This window comes from Frieseomelitta varia, unplaced genomic scaffold, assembly GCF_011392965.1.
Source record: "Frieseomelitta varia isolate USP_RPSP 00005682 unplaced genomic scaffold, Fvar_1.2 scaffold_676, whole genome shotgun sequence".
In the NCBI taxonomy this organism is placed as follows: domain Eukaryota; kingdom Metazoa; phylum Arthropoda; class Insecta; order Hymenoptera; family Apidae; genus Frieseomelitta; species Frieseomelitta varia.
Window position 1 is genome coordinate 75,916 of NW_025110452.1, and position 21,933 is coordinate 97,848.

Consider the following 21,933-nt stretch of genomic DNA (forward strand, 5'->3'; position numbering starts at 1 on the left):
TAGTTATACGTGAGTCATTGAAAGTCAAAGAACTCGGAAAATTCCACTTCGTAGACACACCGTCGAGGAAACGTGGGGATGGCGACGGCCAGTTTGTAAGACAGAATTTCAGCCAATTAGTCGAACTACTGTTATACCGTTTCACGTCACGCGGGTTACAATCTTGTTTGTTACGTGACCAAAGACATACACAAATGAAAGAAAAGAAAAAAAGAATGCAATAAGCGGCATCGATGCACGCGGTGACGTGCGGTTAAAACCTGTGTTTCGCCTTGTATGGTTCAGCCACAACCAACTTCAGACAGTCCGTATCGTACGAAATGATGGCAAAGCTTGTTTGACGAAATTGCGGCGGTGATCCGTTCTCAGGATTATCGAGCGATCCCGCGATTCCTATCGTTTCCCGTGATTTTTCCTCCGATATCCATCCCTTCACGGTCGCGTTCGTGATCGATGCTTTTTCACCTTCACCCTTAACGACATATGCAAATTCGAAATGTCAACATCAGGAGGTGAGGTGTTCGTTCGAGACTTATCTACGCGCGATACGATGGTCATTATTAATTTTTGAAACTCGTTTACGTAAACAGTATCTCATTAACCTCAAATCGACGTTCGACGTTCATTTCCTCTGGTCGTCTCTCCGAAATATTTTTAAGTAACTTGCACGCGGAACGGGCATCGAGACGGACAGCCGTGAGCGTATAAACACAAAAGAAGCGCGGAGCTATATTTGGTCGTGTTTAAATTTTTTTTTTCTTCCACATACGAAACTTTCGATAATCTCGTAGTAAGAGCGTATGGATTTCTCGGAATGATAAGAAACAAATGTCGTTTTCCCGAAAATGGTATAACGTTTGTCGATCGTATGGTAAGATTAACACAATTGTGTACTTCTAGCAGTACAGATAAAGCTATTTGTCTTGAACGAAGCAGCGACAAATCGTTGAACCATTTGTCGATATCTGAACATTACAGTTTATTTTTATCGGTGCGAGTGCAAACAAGGTTGAGAAACGCGCGAACAAGTTGCGTATTTGCAAGATTTCACAGAGTGAATTTCTTTTTCAGACCGAGGGGCATCTCTTTATCTAAACACAATGTGCTGCGTGATAAGAGCGATGATTGCTTCGTATGAATCATTTGTGATACCGATCAGTGCTGGAATAATGTAAAAAAGATCAAGTATATGTGATACATAGTCATCTATTTTTATTGTGAAATTACAATAAGACACCAATAACGATGGGTTCTATAGCCTTGGAAGAATTTGAACTCATGAAAGACTCTAAATATAGAGTGTAAGTAAAGTGTTTCACATCTGACATATATGTTATATTCCATTCTATTAATAAAACTGCACAAAGAAAAATAACATTGAATCTTAATCTTCTATACAAGTTAAAGTATGTTGTATGTTTATACAGCTATGTGTCCGCCGTCGACAAAGCTCTAAAGAGCTTTGAATACACCAGCGAATGGGCGGACTTAATCTCTGCACTTGGAAAATTAAACAAGGTGTTATTAAGTCACATGAAGTTCCCGGTTATCCCTAGGAGAATTAAGATATCTAAAAGATTAGCACAATGTATGCATCCTGCTTTGCCATCCGGTGTTCATTTAAAAGCTTTAGAAACCTATGACATTATTTTCAAATGTATGGGCACTAATAGACTGAGTCATGAACTGTTTATATATAGTGCTGGTAAGATTAATCTTTGAGTTGTATAATTTAAATTTGTTTATTAGCTTATGTTCATATTATGAACTTCTTTTCTATAGGTCTATTTCCATTATTGGGTCATGCCGCTATGAATGTAAGACCATCTTTATTGACAGTATATGAAACTCATTTTGTACCTCTTGGAGAGAGATTAAGGCCTGGATTGAGTGGATTTTTAAGTGGCGTTTTACTTGGTTTGGAGGATGGTTCTGATCACTTTGATAGGTATTGTTAATAACAATAGAAACAATATATGGATCATAGGGGTGTGCGGGTACCTGAAATTTCGGGTTCTGGTCAGGCTCACACAAAGTCGGGCATGCTCGGGCGGGAATGATTTTGGGTAGCCCGATGATTTCGGATCGAATTGGAAAAAGTTCAAGGGGGATAGGATCAGAGGTGGGCATTATTCGAATAAATTCTTCGAATAACATTTTATTAACATTTTTGAAATGTTTACTGAAGTAATATAAAGAAAAAAAATCAGGAGTCCTTTTTTCACAATTTTGGTTTATTTAATAAATTTGTTTTTAGTACAATTTTTTGTTTGAACATTTCGTTAGTTAATCTGTTTGCTTTAGGCGAGTTTGTTATCGTTGCAAATGAAATCGCTCTACTGGAGCAGAAGATGGCGAAGGAGTATTTCAAAAATATATTTTTAATTATGGGATATGCATTCAGAGATATGTAATCATTTCTATTATCTGTAAAAAATTGTAGTACAAGAATGTAAAGTACTTTATGTAAGCTCGACTCGAACAGTAGGGTACCCGTAATTTCGGGTATCCGGACACCCCTAATGGATCATAAGACAAGAGTTCAAATAGTTTCTTAAATTTTGTGAATTTGTTTTTTTTTTTTAGGACTAATTCCTTATTGGAGAAAGTATGTGAGGGAGTAGGTCCAGATCACTTTTATGCATGTTTATGGGATTGTTTAGCTTCAAATTCTGGTATACGATTACCTGCTATATCTTTTGTATTAGCACATTTCAACAAGAAACTGCCAATGGAAGAACAAAAATACATCATGGGGACAGACACTAATATTATGGTAAAAATAAAAATTGTTACTAATATCATGCGTTTATGTTTCATTAATTGATTGTGACTCATAAATCAGGTTACTGCTCTCTGTGCTGGTGTACAAGACAGTTCTGTGTTAGTACAAAGGAGTGCTTTGGATTTGCTGTTAGTTGGTTTTCCTGTACATAATAGTCAATTAACATATGAACACATGGTATCACTAGTCACAGCTGCTCTTATTACCATATTGAGAAGAGACATGAGTTTGAATAGGTAAAATGCAGAAATAAAAAATATGCATAAAAAGTAACGAATTTGATGTATTAGAAATATATAATTTTTATCTATAATATAGGCGATTATTTGCTTGGCTTTTGGGAACTGAAGTAAGCACATCTATTTTAAAAAGAAAAACGGATACTAAAGTTTCAGAAAGCACGGAAAATACACCTACTTATTTTGATATGTACTCGAAGGAAATGTTAATTGAAGCAATAAAGTCATTGTTAAAAACTGTTTGCGAGGAAAGTCCACAAGATTTAAAGCCATACAGAATATTGGTTTCTTTGTTAGAAAAGGCAGACATTGGTCCAGTAATTTTGGATGATATTTTATTTGAAGTTTTTAGGTAAAACAATATATTCAAAACCACTGCGGCAAAATAATCTTCAATAATATAGAAATGTTCATCTTTTATTTCCAGAACTTTTTATAATGCCTGCGGTCAATCAAACAGAGTACCAAAAACGAACGAAGTAGTAAAATCAGCAAATTTATTATTTTCAACATTGGAACCATCTTATGTATGGATACATTGTGGATATTTGTTCGGAAAGGCTTGTCAAGCTAGAGCAAAAAATAAACAGGAAACAGAAGACATAATCGTGAGACCTGTAGGTAGCGGAATGCCGAATTTCATGGAAGTATGTACATTGACTGAATTCCTGCTCGAAACGGTGTCGTTGGATGCATTTATAGACACTCCTTCCGAGCATCTACCCGGTTTGTTCTATGAGATCATTAGTAAACTTTTATACCATATCGATCTTTTATCTCCTATGGAGATTTCGAGAAGTCTTCGATTATGCGCAAAGATTCTGACAAAAGTACAGCCGACAGTAGTTTCGAATCATACGGAGAAAAACGAATTGGAAATGAAATTGGATATAACTACCAGTACTACTACAACAATTAATGATAATTCCTTAACCGCGATTCCTTTGGAGAAGAGTCAATCCGATAGTAAATTGAATAAACCGGACACAGCTACCAGTTCGTTTTCCGAAAAAAGCCCTAGTCCTAGAAGAAGAGCAAACTCGGGAGGTGCTACCAAACGATCCGACAAAAAGTCCAAAAAAAAATCTAGTAAAAGTACCTCGAAATTAAGCGAGTCTCTACCGGAACCAAGTACCAACATTTCAGTAATGGTGAATACAGAATCCAAAGGTTTGCCAAGAAATAAAAGCATGGACAATATAAAGACCGAGTATATTGAAAGTATCATTAATTCTCCATCTAAGGATCAATTGTCTACGTTGAAACAGTCAAGCAAAAGTAGTCCTATGGGTTCCACAGGATCCTTGGGTAGAGGACCGTCTCCTGCGTTTCAAGCGCAGCATTCAATGTTAGAAAAGTGTTTAAGACAGTATGAGACTTTTTATGTTAAATTAATTAGTAATAGAGTATTGAGTAAAGACAAAACAGTTCAAAGTATGTTCGATAATTTGATAATACCATGTCCAAGGGAAAGTTTTGATGAGAGAATGCGGTATTTAGAACTTTTATTGAGCTCCAGATTGAATATGGAGGATTCTGGTTTCTTCAGCCAGGACAGTTCTGTGACAGAAGATACCAAACAATTAGACATTCTTCATCTGTATATCGATTCTGTTTCACAAGCAGAATGGGATGAAGCTACGAAAATTGCCTCCAGCTTGTTTGTTGAACTGTCTACATTTCCAAAATATTTTCTCCCTGGTGATGGACTGCTTGTTGAAGAAGAACCAAAGGGAAATATTGTTCTTCCAGATTGGTTGAAAGTTTTAGTAGTTTGTGCTTGCTGGTTGGGAAAACAACCTGCTTTACAATTAACCAGTATTGCTACGTTGCTGGATTTAGTAGCTTTATTGAAAGCTCATAACGACATTGAAACCCATCCAAAAAGCGGAGAGGGAATAACGGCTGTAATTATGGTGCCATTATTGAAACAATGGCATATAACTTACTTGTTGCAATATACTAATATATTTCAGGTATTCATAATATTTTCATACATTATGAGCTTGCTTAAACTTTTAATAAAGACTTCTTGAGATCTAAAATAAGCATATTTTTTCTTAAGATACTAGCGCATTCCTTGTGGCACCATCTTGGCGAATTACCTGCTCATAAATACAGAATGCGGTGCGTTGAATTATTACATGAATTGCACCACGCTTTACATAATTCCTGTAATGCAGTGGAGGATGTGATAGGACTGGCACTCACGTCAGAAAATATAGAAAAAAGAATAGAAGCGTTCAATAGGTTCGCTACATTATGGCATCTTGGGCGTGAAATTGAAACAAACCCTAGATTGCGAGGCTGTATGAAATCTTTCGATCAGTACGTCATATTACTTTTTAATATACTTTTTTAATAATGTCTTGTCTCACTTGTTATTAATAAATTATTCTATAGGTCATTGTTAAAAATACTGGATAATCTACAGCTAGCAGATAACTCTCCTCTGAAACTTCACGCTCAGTCATGGCTTCTGCACTCTTTAATGCGAGGTGACATTTCACGTATAGTGGATCCGTTATTGATAATACTCCTGGATCCATCTACCTGTCGTATGAGCGTGCTACATGTCAGTATACAACATAGCAATACTGTCCTGACGAAAAATGATTCCGTAGAAGAAAGGTCTGAGATACAAGACGATACAGAGGGTGCAGCAAAAATTTATGCGATCAGTTCAGTAGATGGAAATGTAATATACCACGTTAGTGATAACATGGATGAAGATAAGAAATGGCGAAAGGGTAAAAAGAAGAAGAAAGCTATAAATCCTGTAAAAGTGAAAAGAATATTCGCTGTGACAACGTTAGCTGCTGGTGATAATTGTAATCAATATGTAACCGAAAAAAATCAATTTATGAAAGAGCTCGAAGTACCTCCCAGTATATCTGGCAATAGAAAAATTTCTGTTTTCGTGAATCCTTTATCGCTTAACTGCAATGAAAATTCTAATGACTCATTGACGGAGGATGATTTGTTACCCAGTGTGAAGAAGACAAACTTAACAACGGAGTTGTTGAAGAATGCAACAAGATTTAAGAAGATGGATTTTGACAAAGGTTCGACTGCTAGCTTAGACGAAAGTTTTTACGAATCGGCAAATTCCAGCTTAAAGGCGAAAGAAAAAAGTGGGTTTAAAAAGCTAAATGGAGAAGTAGGCTCATCCTTGGATTCAATCACCAATAGTTTCGACTCCAGTAGTCCTGAAATCACCAATAAGCAAACGAAACAGAAGAAAGAGCCTATAATAATGCCAGGCAGTTCCAGAGAAATAGCAGGTACTATCATCAAGGGCAAATATCATAGCACAAATGAATTCGCGACGAATTACGATGTCCATGATGTTGGAAGTTTCGAAGCAAGCGTCGAAGTACCTAGTTGGACAATGGATGATGAAGAAGCAGACCTGGATGTTAGTACAACTGCAGAAGAATATTTTAGTAACTCTAGTGGGAATAGTATAGTCGAAGAAATTTTAAACGAAGTGCTTGATAAAGTAATGCAAATTTGCGACGTTGTTGAACCATCTAAAAATGTAAGTGATCCTTCGTATTATATTCACTAATTGAATACGTCAGTTTTGTATTATCTCAACATTATATTTGCAGACTGATGAGACTCAAAACTCAAAAACGAATCGCAATTTTGGAATCGGAGTACACAACCTTCATTCACATATGTTGCTTTACTGCGGAGTTTACGATTCGAACAGAACACTTTATGCATTGCGTACACTTCGGAACGAATTATTGACCAATACTAGAATGTTTCTATGTTGTGCTGCAACAACTAGCGTAACCAATACAACAAAAAACACAACATTATTAAACTTACTAGCTAGACACCGGAAAAGTGTATTTGGAAGGAACTTTCATGGAGAGATAGCAAATACAGAGTTCATAGCAGCTTATAGAAGTAGCATGTATTTAGAAGTTTTAATTAGTGTGTGCCTTTATTTTGCTAGAAGTTACTATCCTAATTTAGGACAGATGAGACTTACGCATGAAGAAATTTCAGGGAATCGACAGGTGAACATTAAAAAATTAACATTAAAAAATTTTGTTTACGTGTAAATAAATTTGTATAAATATTAATTGAAATTGGCTTGTTATCAGGTGCAACTTGCAAGCGCAGAACTGTTAACACTTACATTCTCCGAATTAATTCCTATCGTTTGTGATTCAGGGAAAGGTTTTAGTTGTTATATAATCGATCTACTTACTAAGTGTAAAGTACAAAAAGTTGCATTACATTGTCTTGTATCTAGTGTGATGAATATGAAAAATGCACATAAGGAATGTGAAGAAATATTTACATTTACAGAAGAAATCATTTTATTCAATGATCCGGTCACAGACAATGATACAAGTAAATGCAAATATCGTGCAAGCGATCATACAGAGGCTTTCCAAATACAACTGTTAAGGTAAATATTTAAAAGACAAAGAATCGTATATTTTACATTATGTTAATAAATATTTTTTGTTATTCAAGATTATTGTTAGCTTTAATCATGTTGGAACATCAATGTAGTAATCAAAAAGGCGAAGAAATATGTCCACCAATTATACCAACACCAAGTACTCCAATAAAGACCATTCCTAACATTACGGGAAATAGTTTGAAGTATTTGCCTGGTGCACCAATTCCACAACAGCCAATGTTCCTTGCCAGCATATTAAGTGCTTTACAATTGGTAAAAGTGAACTTTTAGTAATCTCGCAACGATTCTTTTTTTACTTTTGGTTTATAATTTGGTTTATAATTGTTTATAGGATCACATGAGACATTTACATCAACATTGGACAACTCTCGTTACGTCGAGTCTTCCGTTTATGGGACCTTCGTTAACATCTACAGTTACGTCAGTTATCCACCAATTATGCTGCAACATCGAACACTTAGCATCGTATTACATTAACGAAGAAACTACAACGCCGACGAAATTGCAAGATATAAGTACAGTCGAGTGTTGTCTTCCTGCGGATTACACAGTCACACATCTAGAGGCTTTAACATTTTTACTTCACTATTGTTTATTGGATACATCGCAACAAATAGGTTTCTCGTTTAGTCAACCCTTGAGCGGCACAGTTCAGACTGGAATACCTGGAGCAAATCCAGGCCAAATATTTAATAATCTTATCCATGTATTTATGCCAAGCCCACTCTCTTCAGTAAGAATATAAAAAATGTTTCCAAATAATGTTTTTCCAAATATTGTAATATAAAATATATATATGTATATTCTTTTTGTAGGAGCTTACATCATCAAAAGATAAAAATGGGGCCAATGAACTACAACAGCATGCTCGAAGAACCGCTTTAAGTCACTTACCACGAATAATCGCATCTCTTTCCACTCTCTGGCAAGCAGTGTTAGCAACCAAGGACAAGTTTGTCTTATTCTCAACTTTTTTTTATTTTTTTATTTTTTTATTTTTTTTACTTGAAGTAATTAAAAGTATATATTGCACTAATAAATCTTTTTTAAATCAAAATATAGTGATCAGGCGAGTTGCGTAGTAGGTAGTCCAAGAATAGTGAAACATCAACTTCTAGAACTCTTGTCTCCTATATCTTTTCACCATGGTGTGAACTTTTTGGCCGCTATTGCTGTTGCCTGGCATGAGAGACGGCAGCCTTCTGGTAATTCTAAAAAGGTAATCATATTATCAAAAATCTACAACAATATAATTTCCTAGATATTATATGCTATTATTTTATTTATTTATTTAGGTGCTTCCAGAAGCTTGTTCAAATCAACAAGTTATGGTTCACTTAGTAAGCGCGATACGTGTGATGCCTATCGATACTCTGGTTCAAACTGTTCATCAGGTCGTAAAAAATCAACCACCAGTTCATGGTGTGAAACAAGATTTCTCATTGGAAGTTTCTGTGTTAGAATTACTTTACGTTTATATGCAAAGTAACACGTCTCAATCTCTTATTGAATCTTGGGCATCTTTACTTGGTTTGCTCAAGGACGGCCTATCTTTGACGGCACCTGCTCAATTTCTGTTATTGGCTATCTTAAACGAATATGTACAGAAATGTCCTCCTATGCAAGAAAAAAAAGATATTAGAGATCTACAAGATGTGTCAGCAAAGGTACTTACATTTATTTTCAATTAGTAAATTTTTTTTCCGTATCTACATTCAACTTAAAAATGTTTCAGTTGATTGAGTCATGTTCGCAAATAGCCGGAGCATGTCTTGAACAAACAACCTGGTTAAGAAGAAACTTAGCAGTACGAGAAGATGCGTTCGAAGTTGCCGAAGGATCCTCGGAAGGTAAAGAAGGCAAAAGTGGTGCTGGTGCGTAATGTGCTTTTCATTTAGAAAATTCTTATTTTTCATTTTACATTAGCAATTTTTTGTTTATATTTATATAAGTTTATTCTTTTCTTTTTCCATATTAGAGCAATATGCCTTAACATTCTAATCCTAATTCAACAAAGAAACTAACAAAAACATTTTTTGCAGTAACACCTGGCACACCACCTAATGCAGCATATAGTATTCAAGCTCAAGCAGTATTAGCTGAAATAGTAGCACCTTTATTGGATGTTAGTTATGGTTCTCAAGAAAAAGAACGCGTAGTAACGCTGTTAACCAACCTCATGTATAATATTACACCATATCTTAAGAATCATTCGTAAGATTTATCTTTTATTTTTTTAACTTTTGATCAATTTTGTTTTAGTATTATGTTTTACTAATTACTAAACTTTTAGGACAAAAAATATTGCCTCGTTTACGGCTTGTTCCCAGTTACTAAGTTCTTTGTCAGGTTATCAATATACAAGAAAAGCATGGCGCAAAGATGTGCTGGATCTTCTACTTGATTCCGCTTTCTTTCAAATGACACCAGCGTGTTTACCATATTGGAGGACTATCATAGATAATTTAATGACACATGACAATACAACTTTCCGAGATTTAATGAGTACTTATCCTTTTGAAAAAAAAGAATATTTATTCAATAATTTTATTAATTTTGATAAATTTATTTTGTTGCAGACCGCGTTTCAATGGCTCAAAGTAGCAGTATCAGTATATTCTCTTCAAAAGAACAAGAATATGAGCAGAAAGCGCAACTTTTAAAGAGATTAGCATATGTGATACTTTGTAGCGAAATGGATCAATATCACAAGTATATGCCTGAAATTCAAGGTAAACTATCTCTGAAACATCAATTCATTTTCTGTAATATTGGTTTTATCGTCATTATTTGTTATTTATTATTAGAACGACTGGCGGACAGTTTACGATTACCACAGGTGATTCCATCTGTTCAAGCACAAGTATTTCTATGTTTTCGAGTATTACTTCTTAGAATGTCTCCACAACATACAACTTCCTTATGGCCGGTAATAGTTAGCGAACTTGTTCAAGTCTTCCTATACATTGAACAAGAATTGAACACAGATAGCGAAGAATTCAGGTAAAGTAATATTTTATGCCTTTAAGTATTGAAGTTATTTTGCTTTTGGGATTTTGGTGCTTTTAATGCATGATATTAAGAATTATCAAAAAAAAAGAAAAATGTTTTATTTAGGATACATTTTATTACTACATTTAAGATATATATTATTTAAGATATCCATATCAATTATTATTTATAAATATCATATTCAATTTTTTTTTCTTTTTTTAATTAAACGATCTTGAAAATTTCATGTAGTCTTTATATAGTCTTTCATTAAACACATGTAATGTTTTGTCCTAATTGAACCGTTCTCCTCACTAACATTAATAATACCTCTAATGTCATCTTGTTTTTGACTCTGTTTCGGTATCCGTGATTTGGTGGAATTTATGATGCCTCCATAAATTGATTGGTGTTGGGACATCAGTCGTCATGGCAGGTAATTTCGAATGCTTCTTGCTAACTTATATGAAATGAAATGTAAATTTTTGTACATTTTAGATTCATTCTAATTGAAAGAAATGTAATATTGTTAATTTTTATGAAACCTTCATCGAAAATAATATTACACTTCTTCAAGGAATATTTTGTAGTATTGGCAAATAGTGGGAAATGTGTGTTTCGTTTTTCTGCTTCTGATTGCAACATGCTAGAGCCAGTAAACAATAAAGAAAATAAATTAAAATTTTATTAATTAAATTAATTTTTTCTAAATACATTATATTTTTTAATTTTGTACAGTTCGCATATAAAACTACTCTCAGTGTTGGATTCATCTTGGGCTGTAAACGCCAGTAATGGACTTCAAGCACACGGTCATCCTCATTGGTTGCAATTGCAACTTGCTGCTGCTAAATTATTAGATTTGGCACTACTCTTACCTGCACACAGGCTTCCTCAATTTCAAATGTAAGTAAAAAATCCAAACAACATTTATAACGAGCCATTCTTGCAAAGGAACTTATATAAAATTGAAAATTTTTTATAGGTATAGATGGGCATTTGTAGGAGATTCAGCGGCAGGATCCATGGAAAACAATAATCTAGCTTCTGATTTCGTACCACACATTACAAGAATAGCAAAATTGATGGACACTAAGGTAAGTTTAAAAAAACAGTTTACATTCAGTTGTATAAATCTTCCCGTCACTTTATTCAAATTAATATAAATTCAGTATTCTGTTGTATGTTAAAAGTATAGTAAAACATTGTATTTTAACTTGTACAAGTTATGTGATGTAAAAATTATCTTCCTTTGGAAAACACTGTTCCGGCAGCAGACATTGTTGCGTTTTTTCATCAAATACATATTCTTCTTTACATTCGCATCCACTATTACATGGCGTGTAACAGTCTACCATATCCGGTTCGGTACAAGTAAACTGACAGAGGCAATGGGTCCAAACAGACCTTTCGTCACATTGTTGAAAGTTTTTAGTGATCATATAATCAAGTTCTTCATAATCATATCCAGGAATTCGATGTTTCGTATATCGGTATACTTTGTCGGGTTTATACCACTCTAATTGTGCAACAGATGACCTTTTTTTGAGAGAATCGTCATTATTTTCAAACGGAATTTGAAGATCATTTTTATGGGGGTAAACTCTATTTTGTATGTTTGCATCTTCGAAATTACTTAAAATGTAAAAATCATCCTGAACCATATCCAGATGATCTTTATCAAAGTTTTCAATGTAGTTTACTGGCATATTTTCGTAAAATTGTAAATCTTTATAATCAGAATCATCCGTATATTCTATAAAAAAAAAACCAATGTAATTAAAATGCATTGTGAATAAGTATAATATAAAATTTAATTCATTTTTCAGTTATAAGAAATATTATTCAAGTAAGCTTACTGTATGATTTGTATCATTTCTATTAATTACAGTCAATTAACTTTAACGAGTCCATTGAAAGTGAAGAAATTATAATGAACCGTTAATTGTATTTTTATTTTCCTGTTTATTTAAGTGATTCAAAATAAATAATGTATTAAAAAAAATTTAACTTTTATTTAAAAAATGATTCTTTATATATTGGACAAAGTAATAAATTAAGAAGTAACTTTAAGATTATGATGATATGTACAATTTACCAAAATCTTTTTAAAGATTTTTTATACAGTAAAATCTTTTTAAAAATTATATATACTATCATAACAAAAATATAATCAAAGAAGTTTATCATTTCAATCAATTAAATATTGTCACATTTTCTGTTCATTGTAAGACATATATGTATTTATTTTAAATATATTAAAAACACTTACGTGACTGTGTATAACATTTACGAGCATTTATTACTACTATAAGGTAAAAAATAAAACAAGTAATTGTTCTTAGTCCAGTCACTGCCATGGCCACTTTCAAACTGATTGACAGTAAGCCTTGTACAGTCTTTTATTATGAATATACCCAATTAACACTGTATGTAACTTCACTCACATATTTCTCTTAATTGTAAAATTTATTTTAATTGTCACTAAACAAAATACTATACATTTATTTTTATATTTAATAGTTTATAATTTCCTAAGCTTACTTCTATTAAACAGAAAAATATCACAAATACAAATTAATCTTAATAAAAATTATCTTAATTTAAAAAGATTTATTTTTAATTAGTATTAATTCGTATTTAAATTAGTATTAATTAGTATTAATTCGTCTCACTTTTCTTTATTATATCTTTATCTTAATATTTTAAATAATTATAATTTGATTAAATAGAATGCACTATTTTGGTCTATTTTCAATAATTCTGATGAAATACTTATTTTAGTATCATGCAAATCATGTATAGATATATACATTTTACTTTTGTAACTATGCCAATCACTCTCTATTTCAATAGTTTAGTGCCTAAATTATGCTTAGCATTATATTACATTCTATTAAATCAGATTTTAAGAATTTTATAAGCAATATTATAAACTTTGTATCACTTACATTAATGATTTTCATTTTTATATAGTAAAAAGAAAAGTGAGGAATAGAAATCTATGAAAGTATTTAATGTACATTACTGACATTATATTCTGCTTTTATTTATAATAATTTTATTTATAATAACACAGATGCAACAGATTACTGAATTGTTTGAAAAAAATTTGATATTACATTTGATATTTTATTCCAGTACAAACAGGAGGTAAGCACCGCGAAAGCTGTACCCGGTGAACTCCTCCTAACATCGAATAATATACGTTCGTTGCAAGATCTGCATTATTTTTTTACAACATTGAGTCGCAGATCGAGTGATGCACAGGCACCATTGAATATAACACAACTGGAAACAGTGATCGAACAAGATTTTCTTGAAAAGATGCCAGCTGCAAGGTAGTAGAAATATACGCATTGTAACGAGACAACTTTGTAAAGGAGAAAGATGGAAGAAGCATCTTTATTCTTTCATATTTTTTTAATGCACTAGCGTGAACATTTTGATCTAAACATGATAAATTAAGAGAACATAACTCTATTGAAAGGAGTAATCTAGTTCCATAAAATCAATTCTATACAGTTTTATCACTACACGTTGTATATCACGAACTAAATAGAACATGTATTATATAGCGATATTCGAAAGAATATTTGATTTCTATTAGTTAAGCTTCTAACTTGTCTCCTCATTCGGTTGTGAATAGTTATCAAAAGATACGCCAGGCTGGTGCCTAGCTGAATATGTATCAATATCTGTAGAAAAACATGTACAGTGTAACATAACATTTTATTGAAGTGTTATTTTTTCAACTGTTTCCAAAAAAGTTATTTGTTCTGTTTGTCATACATATTCTTCTATCCTAATATTAATGAAATTTTCGAGGGTGATCGATACAGTGAGATATATGTATATAAACTAAAATTTCTTATCTTTTTCAAATTCGTCAATTTGTGAAAAATACGAAATAGTATATCCGAGGAAATTTTATTGAGCTGATTTAGCCCACATCTTTAACAAGTTCATTTACAAGTTCATATTACTGTCATCTAAACCTTGCTTCTATTATTTTTCGTAATTTGGAAATTAAAAACAAACAACTATAAGTGAATTTTAAAGCAAATATTGGGAGATATTAATTATTATTATTATTAGATTCAAAAATTTCATATATATGAACGAGAGAATGGAAACAGGAAATGCGTTTATGCATTATGTGTGTAAATATTATTACCATGTCTTTTTATTTAAGACGGTATTGCTATATTGATTATTACTTATTACCTAAGTTTATATTAAAAATCAAATTTACTTTTATTACCTAGTAAAAACTTATTTTATTAATGAAATTATAATCTTCACACATATGATTCATTGATTTATATGTAATCAAGAAGAAATCAACAAAAAAACTTGTAAAATTATTTTTTATATATAAACACATAAAGATTTCAAGAATATGCGAGTTTTTAAACAATCTCTAAAACAAAATTTATTTATGACATATATAATTGCCAGTTTGGTTTTACTATATATGCATGTATATAAATACATACATACATACATATATATATTTATATTTGTATATATTTATATATACATTATGTTATATAATCACTACTACCTTCTTACGCTGTTTTACTTCTATTTAGATGCGGAACAAATTAACTGAATAAACATATGCAAAATACTGTACATTATTAATTGATCTTATGATTAAAGAATTAAGTAACAAGAAAAAAATGTATTTACATAAGTTATGATTTTATAGTTAGGATTTTATAATCAATGCTCGTGCAAAGGCATTTGTTACTTTCTTTGAAAAAGCATGTATAATTTAATTATTTAAATTATGTGCATAATGTAAATTATATGCATAATTTAAACGATATGCATTTGTTATTACATGAAATGGAAAAAATAACTTTTCTATTAAAAACATTTCATTCTAATTGTATAAGAATTTTCATGACGTTCATTATTATATTATAACTATTTCAAAGTATTATATAAGAAAATTGAAGAACATTTTACAAAAATTTAATGCATTTCTTTTAAACAAAATCTTTTATTTAAGCAGTTATGCAATTATTTGATAGTGTATACATTAATTTCTATATAAAATACAATTTCAATTGTTCAATGAAACAATTTGTTAAACATTATTATATCTTGTAAATATTTTAAGATATAATTTTAGTTAAACAGCTTTTTAAATTGTGCAATACTTCCATGATAATATATATATTTTTCATAAAATATATATATTATCTTTCTTGCTTTTCAATTCCTCTCTTTATTTCATATTTTTGTTAACAAACAGATCAAGAATTCAATGATGGAAGTATTGCACAATTAAAATGTGAAACATTGTAAAACATATTGACAAAGACAAATTAAGTGGTATTCATATATATTTATGTTGAAATATGTAAATTTATACAATAAATTAATGTTCAACAAAATACTGCACAATTCACCTGCTTTTTCATCCCGTATTCATCAATTAAATATGAAATTGAAATTATTGTAATCTGCATATTTAAATGAATTTCACGTATGATCGCGTCTGATTTATTTGTATCGCTAAACGCGAGGCCAATGTTTCCACAAAACCATTCAGAATTCAATTCAAATTTTTTTGTTACTATACTTATCTAATTTATAATTTATGTATATATAAATGCCAATATAAAGGTTTTCTGGAAAATAAAATAGATTATTATTTCATAATCACGACAAATCCCAAATGCGGATTTTAAAAGTAGGAACGAACAACAGAAAACAAATCGCAATAGATTTGAATCGACCGCGGTTTTCGTATTACCTGTCTATGATTCTTGCTCGACGATCAATGATCCTCGCCACGCCATTAAAATCAAACACATTCATCAAATCAACAATTTACCATTTCTATTTATAATTCTACCACGCTCGTTACAGTTTCGGCAATACTATTTTCCAATCGATCGTGATGAACGCAGATAAAATACGTACAATGATCATCAGAGTTGAACTGAATCATACGATGGAGCGATAACGCTGCTTAAATACCGAGGGATGGTCCTTCAAGCAGCAGTTATCAAAACAAAGTGACTGCACAAAGCTACGTAAGGTGTTGTTGAATGGGGTAAGAGAAATGCCAAAGAACCGGAAGTACTTAGCTGGAAGGTGCATATGATAGACAACGGTATTAAGCAATATCCATGCACATAAGTGGTTACGCACGAGAACCGGTTCTCCTGAATTGTTACACTTGGAAAGGCTAAACTGTCCGTACGGCTCGAAACGGCCCAAGGTGAAAGTAGAATGATAAAAGAAAGATCTCAAGTTTTCAGAATGAGGATCACTCGCTGAAACGTCCGGATGGCATGCGTTACGTGACTAAAGGAAAAATGCACGCGCTGTTTAATTGCAATTTTGTAACTGGACTCTTACGTTCGGTATGGGCTGTTGGCTAACCTAATTCGCAAAGTTGATCGTACCTTGCGATCGTATCGTGTACACCGACGTGAACGTAACTACGTTTGACACACGTATCGCGGTCTGATCATTGTCGCATTAAATTACGATTAAAGGGGACGTTGTGGAAAGACAACGGTACACTACCAAATTTGTTTACAATGGCTGTGCCTAACAAGTGGGAGAATGTTTGTAGATTATGCTCGGAAGAGAAGAACGAGATGCTGTCGATTTTTGGCAATGAAGGTGTACAACGTAAAGTGGCGCAAAAGCTACGTGCCTGCCTGCCAGTCTTAGTGTACAAAACCGATCCACTGCCAAAGCAAATATGTCAGTTCTGTGCCGCCAGGCTGGATGACGTTTACGAGTTCAGAGAATATTGTTTAAGCGTTTACAAGAGCATGCATTTGAAGCTGTTAGCTTATAAGAATGTTGAATCTGTTCAAATTTATTTAGAAGCGATGAAAAATTCCCCAGATCCTTGTCAGGTATATATAACATTTTCTTTTATATCGTGTAATTGTATATATATTGTTGGATAAACGTCGTGATCTTTAGGCTCAACTATGGAGAGAAAAAGCTAGAGCACCGCCACCTTTAGTACCTTTGCCAGTTTCACTGCCAGTTGAAAGTCCATCAATGTCAATGGATGTTAGCCAGGAGCATCAAAATAATTGCATGGAGTCGTTACCTGAATTACCATGTGAAGTAGAGATCAAAGAAATGACTACAGAACCAATATTAGGAACAAGTGTTAATGTGTACGAATCGTCACATAAAAATAATGTAGAAAATGAACTGTATAATAAATTAGATATAATAATGGAACAAAATACAAGTTTATTAAAAGAGGAAAGCAATAACTTGAGACAAGGAGTACAAGTAAAGGAGGAAGAAAAGAGGACGAGTATTTTAGAACAAGTGCTAATGGGTAGTTTGACAATGAACGACAGAAAAGACTTAAATTCAAAAACAAAGCTATCCTCTAAGTGGTGGTGTGCTCCTTGCAATAGTTATTACAGGTAAGTTTTTGCTAGTTTCAATGTATTTTGTGCACAGTTTTGTAATTAGTAATTTTTCATTTTAGGACAAAGGAAAGTTTAATGAAACACATGCAATTACATTGTCCAAGAAAGTACAATTGCAGAAAATGTTCTGCTTGCTTTGAGTTGGTAGAAGACTTGGCTAAACATGAAGCTACCAATCACTTAAAAGTAACGTTAGACTTTGATAGAAGTGTTCTAGATTGTGATCAATGTGACAGACAATTTGTTAGTTGGGAAATGCTGAAAAAACACAGATTATGTGATCATTTAACTCAAATAAATGAAATTGGGTCCAATACATGGTGCTCCTTATGCAATAGGTTGTGTATATTTTCCATTCGTAAATACATTTTTTTTTTACCATAGCAGTTTTGATTTAATTTCTTCACTTCATAGATTTTTTCCAAGTATGGAAAATTATCAAAGTCATATTCAGTTACATGAAATCAGTAATTATACATCAACAAAAGCATTACAATTAATGAATCAACAGTCAGTAAAGGTTCTCAAAAATGAAGAAACTTCAAAGGAAGTAAAGAGGGAACACTTTGCAGATGCTTCTAAATCACTTACTTGTCCTACTTGTGGAAAAGTAAATAATTTTATGCATGCCTTATAAAAAGATATTGTTAACATTATATTAAATTATGTTAAATTCTCGCTTTTTCTCTACAGATCTGTACTCAACAAAGTGCGTTATCAAATCATATGCGCACTCATGAACCAAAAAGACATAAATGTGATATATGTGGACGATCATTTGGACTTTTTATACGTTTAGCAGCCCATAGAATGAGCGAACACAGTCAACAACCTACAATGTCGCCCGTAATGGCTAGTGTTGAACAAGAAGAAGCTTTGAATGCTGAAAGAGAAGCTAAAGAAGCAAGAGAAGCCAAAACTCGCGCATCAAAAACTAGAACATATTCAGAGGTTTAATTACATCTATTTATTTATATATTATTTAAAAAATTTGAAAATATATGAAAATATAAAGATATAATTATAATATTATAAATTACAGATGATAGAAAGAGAGGATATTCCTAACCATGAAGAACCACCTCCAAAAAGAAATGTTCCATTAAATACCAATGCATTTAAAAATGTGGCAAGATGTGGTATCTGTTTACAATGGTTTAGTGATCACACTACGATGTTAACGCATTTACAAACACATTCGGATAATTACACTTGTAAAAATTTCACCTGCCATATATGTAAAAAATCTTTTAAAGAAAAGTGGCAATTATTTAGACACGAGGTATATATTTATTATTTTTGAATTGTATTTCTTTTATGCTCTCTGTTTTTATTTCAATAATAGGTATCTCATAAACCAACTGACTCTGCAACAATGTACACATGCACAGTATGCAACAAATCGTTCGTAGATAAAAATACGTATAAAATGCATCAGAAAACGCACATTGTTGACAAAACATATCACTGTCCTAAGTGTAATAAGATATTTTTTAAAGAAGTATGTTTGCTAACTCATCAGTGCACAGAAACTGTGTTCAGTAAAAAAGCAGTTTCCTCAAAATCTTCGCAAAAGTCTGCCTCGTTGAGTAACAGCAAAAGGTATAAATGTTCCAAATGTAATGCGTCTTTCAATAGTTTTCAGTCGAAAAATTCTCATATGAGAGTGCACATGGAAAGTTCACATACAACGGTAAGTATTTGTACATTTGTGAAAATTATTTTTATCGGTTTTTAGGTATTTAACGTATTTGAAAATTCGCTTTTTTAATTATTTGTATAGGTACGAAAGCAAGATTTAAAGGAAGAATCAGAAGAAGAAAAAACTATGCCGAAATTAATTCCTGAGACGTCATTGGAATATTCGGTTTCTACTATCGAACCGAAAATAGAAATAAATGAAGAAAGTACACCACCTCCAGTTAAACGAACTTTAATCAGGACAACCGGCGGGTAAGATTTAAACGTAAAAATTAAAAAGTTTTATGAAATATTAATATCTGTAATATATAAAACAGGTATCGCTGTGGAGTATGTCAGTCTCCATTTATTTTACGAGAATTAGCTGTTGCACATTTGAGATCTGCACATCCTTTGATGCCATATCAATGCCCTTACTGTAAAAAAAGGTTTACCACGCAATATACATTCACACATCATATTAAAGCAGATCATCCTGATGAGCATGAGAATTGAACTGTACAAACGAATATGCCAAATGGTTGTTATACCATAAAATAATGCCTTTAAGAATGGTAACTTTTGTTTATATACGAAAGACGTATAATTACATATAAATATATATATATATATATATATGTATATATATATTAACAGTTATCGGTTTTACGCTGAAACTGTATTATTTGATAATCTGGCATTCTAGTTCCTGAACAAAATAATTGGCCTTAAATAAAAAATTTTGTAGTTCTGTTTCATGAAAAGTAGGAAAGAAAATATATGTAAGTATACACACATACACACACACACACGCACGCACGCACACACACATATACATATGTATGTACATATATACATTCATATACGATATATTCATAAATAAATATAGATTGTGTTGATCGAAATATAGTTTTTAATAATAAATAAGTATGATTTATTAATAGGAGACTGGAATAGAACTAGTACTTATACTAAACGTGCCTGTTTGAGTACTGTATCATAGTGCTGTATGAACTTTTAGTCAAATTGATTTATGAATGCTGAAAAATTCTGTATTATTGTATTAGATATTATATGTATCGTTCATTAGCGATACCTCTATGGAGTTGTATACATGTGTTGTCTGTTATATCATATATTAGCGTTAACAGGTATTCCTTCTTTTTTTTTCATAAGGAGATTCTAGAAATCCTAAAAATGCTTTTTTTTATTATTTCGACTAAATCTAAGAAAATTAAGTAACTAAGTAATAAAAGTAAACCTAGGAAATAAAAATAAATAAGCAAACTTATTATAAATTATTATCATTGTTTTATTTTATATATAGAATATTTACAATAAAAAATCACTATCAAGAGAAAGCTTTGTACGCTTACTAAATAAATTTTTATTACAAAATATAATTATTTGTGTGGTGTTTTTCTGAAAATAGTTTAATTTAAATAAACAATATTTGTTAAAATTACATTACATATTGGTTTTTACGCATTATTGTTATTTATAAATATAAACTTACAAATGTATTTGATAAAAGTAAGTAACACATGATCGTCGATAGATGGCGAGATTACAACGTTTTACAATTACTCTATATATATGTGTCTGAAATAAGTAATTAAGATTTTTAATGGATCAGTTATAATTTTATGAAAAATTAATAAAAAAAATTTGAAGAAAAGATACTGTACTATAAACCAGATATGTTTTTTTGTTAAAATACAAAAGATAAAGATAAATGTGTTCAATGTTTGATTATATTGTCCACATACTACTAGACACTGTATGATCATAAGTGGTCTTTATCACTTTATTACTGTACGATTATAAATGGTCTTATCACTTCTCTAACTATAATTTGTAGTCTGAACATGGATTGACTTTATCAAATTGTAAATACATCTTCAAAAATAATTTTAGATGAACTATGCAGTCGCAACTGGAATCTGTTTAATTATGTAAATCACATAATTTTAAAGTTTAACAGAAATAACATGAAACATTTATAATTTAAATTACTCACACTGTAAAAAAAAATCAATAATTCAGAATTCGATAAGAAATTAAAATTCATACGGAAAATGAACGACAAATGTTACCCTTATAATAAGCCCAGACGCGCTTATCTTTTCGAAACAATGATCAATAGATGATCAATTTTGTTATGTTTCCACACGACTTTGCCACATACTTTCTTAAAGGACAAACGACAACAAACGATACGAAATTTTAATTAATACAAATTCTAATGTAAGTTTCAGATAAGGAAGAAGAAATATTTTTCAAAATTGTTGAAAGAATTCGAACGTATTTTAAGAGAAAGCTGTTAAACCTTGATAAGAAAAATTGGCTCCGGTA

At 31.7% G+C, this 21,933-nt stretch overlaps 3 protein-coding genes across 9 annotated transcripts; 2 read left to right on the plus strand and 1 right to left on the minus strand.

Annotated features, from left to right (window-relative positions):
• The first annotated feature begins 138 nt into the window (after nt 1-138).
• On the plus strand, nt 139-15,873 carry LOC122535137 (protein dopey-1 homolog). 7 transcript variants are annotated; one of them, XM_043666386.1, is made up of 26 exons: nt 139-512; nt 1,072-1,301; nt 1,428-1,705; nt 1,783-1,948; nt 2,587-2,776; nt 2,846-3,021; nt 3,104-3,376; nt 3,452-5,000; nt 5,090-5,352; nt 5,428-6,565; nt 6,639-7,058; nt 7,146-7,456; nt 7,525-7,726; nt 7,806-8,207; nt 8,290-8,426; nt 8,537-8,693; nt 8,770-9,141; nt 9,210-9,324; nt 9,517-9,688; nt 9,768-9,979; nt 10,054-10,206; nt 10,282-10,477; nt 10,890-10,901; nt 11,204-11,371; nt 11,451-11,562; nt 13,607-15,873. In XM_043666386.1, exons 2-26 carry the CDS (start codon nt 1,246-1,248, stop codon nt 13,808-13,810), a joined length of 7,434 nt encoding a protein of 2,477 aa, XP_043522321.1. In that variant the 5' UTR covers nt 139-512; nt 1,072-1,245; the 3' UTR covers nt 13,811-15,873. The 7 variants fall into 7 exon arrangements, with proteins under 7 accessions (XP_043522321.1, XP_043522314.1, XP_043522319.1 ...); XM_043666379.1 differs by having other exon boundaries at nt 140-512; nt 9,210-9,348; XM_043666384.1 differs by having other exon boundaries at nt 140-512; nt 8,290-8,408; nt 9,210-9,348.
• Nucleotides 11,587-12,976, minus strand: LOC122535141. The gene is made up of 2 exons (XM_043666389.1): nt 12,738-12,976; nt 11,587-12,221 (listed from the first exon to the last, which is right to left on the minus strand). Exons 1-2 carry the CDS (start codon nt 12,823-12,825, stop codon nt 11,692-11,694), a joined length of 618 nt encoding a protein of 205 aa, XP_043522324.1. The 5' UTR covers nt 12,826-12,976; the 3' UTR covers nt 11,587-11,691.
• A 436-nt stretch (nt 15,874-16,309) lies between the features above and the next one.
• LOC122535139 (zinc finger protein Xfin-like) lies at nt 16,310-20,763 on the plus strand. Its single transcript, XM_043666387.1, has 9 exons — nt 16,310-17,358; nt 17,429-17,892; nt 17,958-18,236; nt 18,313-18,508; nt 18,592-18,849; nt 18,941-19,180; nt 19,244-19,591; nt 19,682-19,851; nt 19,917-20,763. The coding sequence occupies exons 1-9, from the start codon at nt 17,032-17,034 to the stop codon at nt 20,092-20,094; spliced, it is 2,460 nt and encodes an 819-aa protein (XP_043522322.1). The 5' UTR covers nt 16,310-17,031; the 3' UTR covers nt 20,095-20,763.
• The last annotated feature ends 1,170 nt before the right edge of the window (nt 20,764-21,933 follow it).

Bases quoted from the DNA above. Each gene is read 5' to 3' on its own strand.
- LOC122535137 (XM_043666379.1), top strand. From the start codon at position 1,246: ATGGGTTCTATAGCCTTGGAAGAATTTGAACTCATGAAAGACTCTAAA. The intron at 5,353-5,427 runs GTACGTCATATT...ATTATTCTATAG, and splicing joins TGTATGAAATCTTTCGATCA to GTCATTGTTAAAAATACTGG. The intron at 9,689-9,767 runs GTAAGATTTATC...CTAAACTTTTAG, and splicing joins CCATATCTTAAGAATCATTC to GACAAAAAATATTGCCTCGT.
- LOC122535141 (XM_043666389.1), bottom strand. From the start codon at position 12,825: ATGGCAGTGACTGGACTAAGAACAATTACTTGTTTTATTTTTTACCTT. The intron at 12,222-12,737 runs GTAAGTGTTTTT...TTTTTTTTATAG, and splicing joins TAAATGTTATACACAGTCAC to AATATACGGATGATTCTGAT.
- LOC122535139 (XM_043666387.1), top strand. From the start codon at position 17,032: ATGGCTGTGCCTAACAAGTGGGAGAATGTTTGTAGATTATGCTCGGAA. The intron at 17,359-17,428 runs GTATATATAACA...CGTGATCTTTAG, and splicing joins ATTCCCCAGATCCTTGTCAG to GCTCAACTATGGAGAGAAAA. The intron at 17,893-17,957 runs GTAAGTTTTTGC...TTTTCATTTTAG, and splicing joins CCTTGCAATAGTTATTACAG to GACAAAGGAAAGTTTAATGA.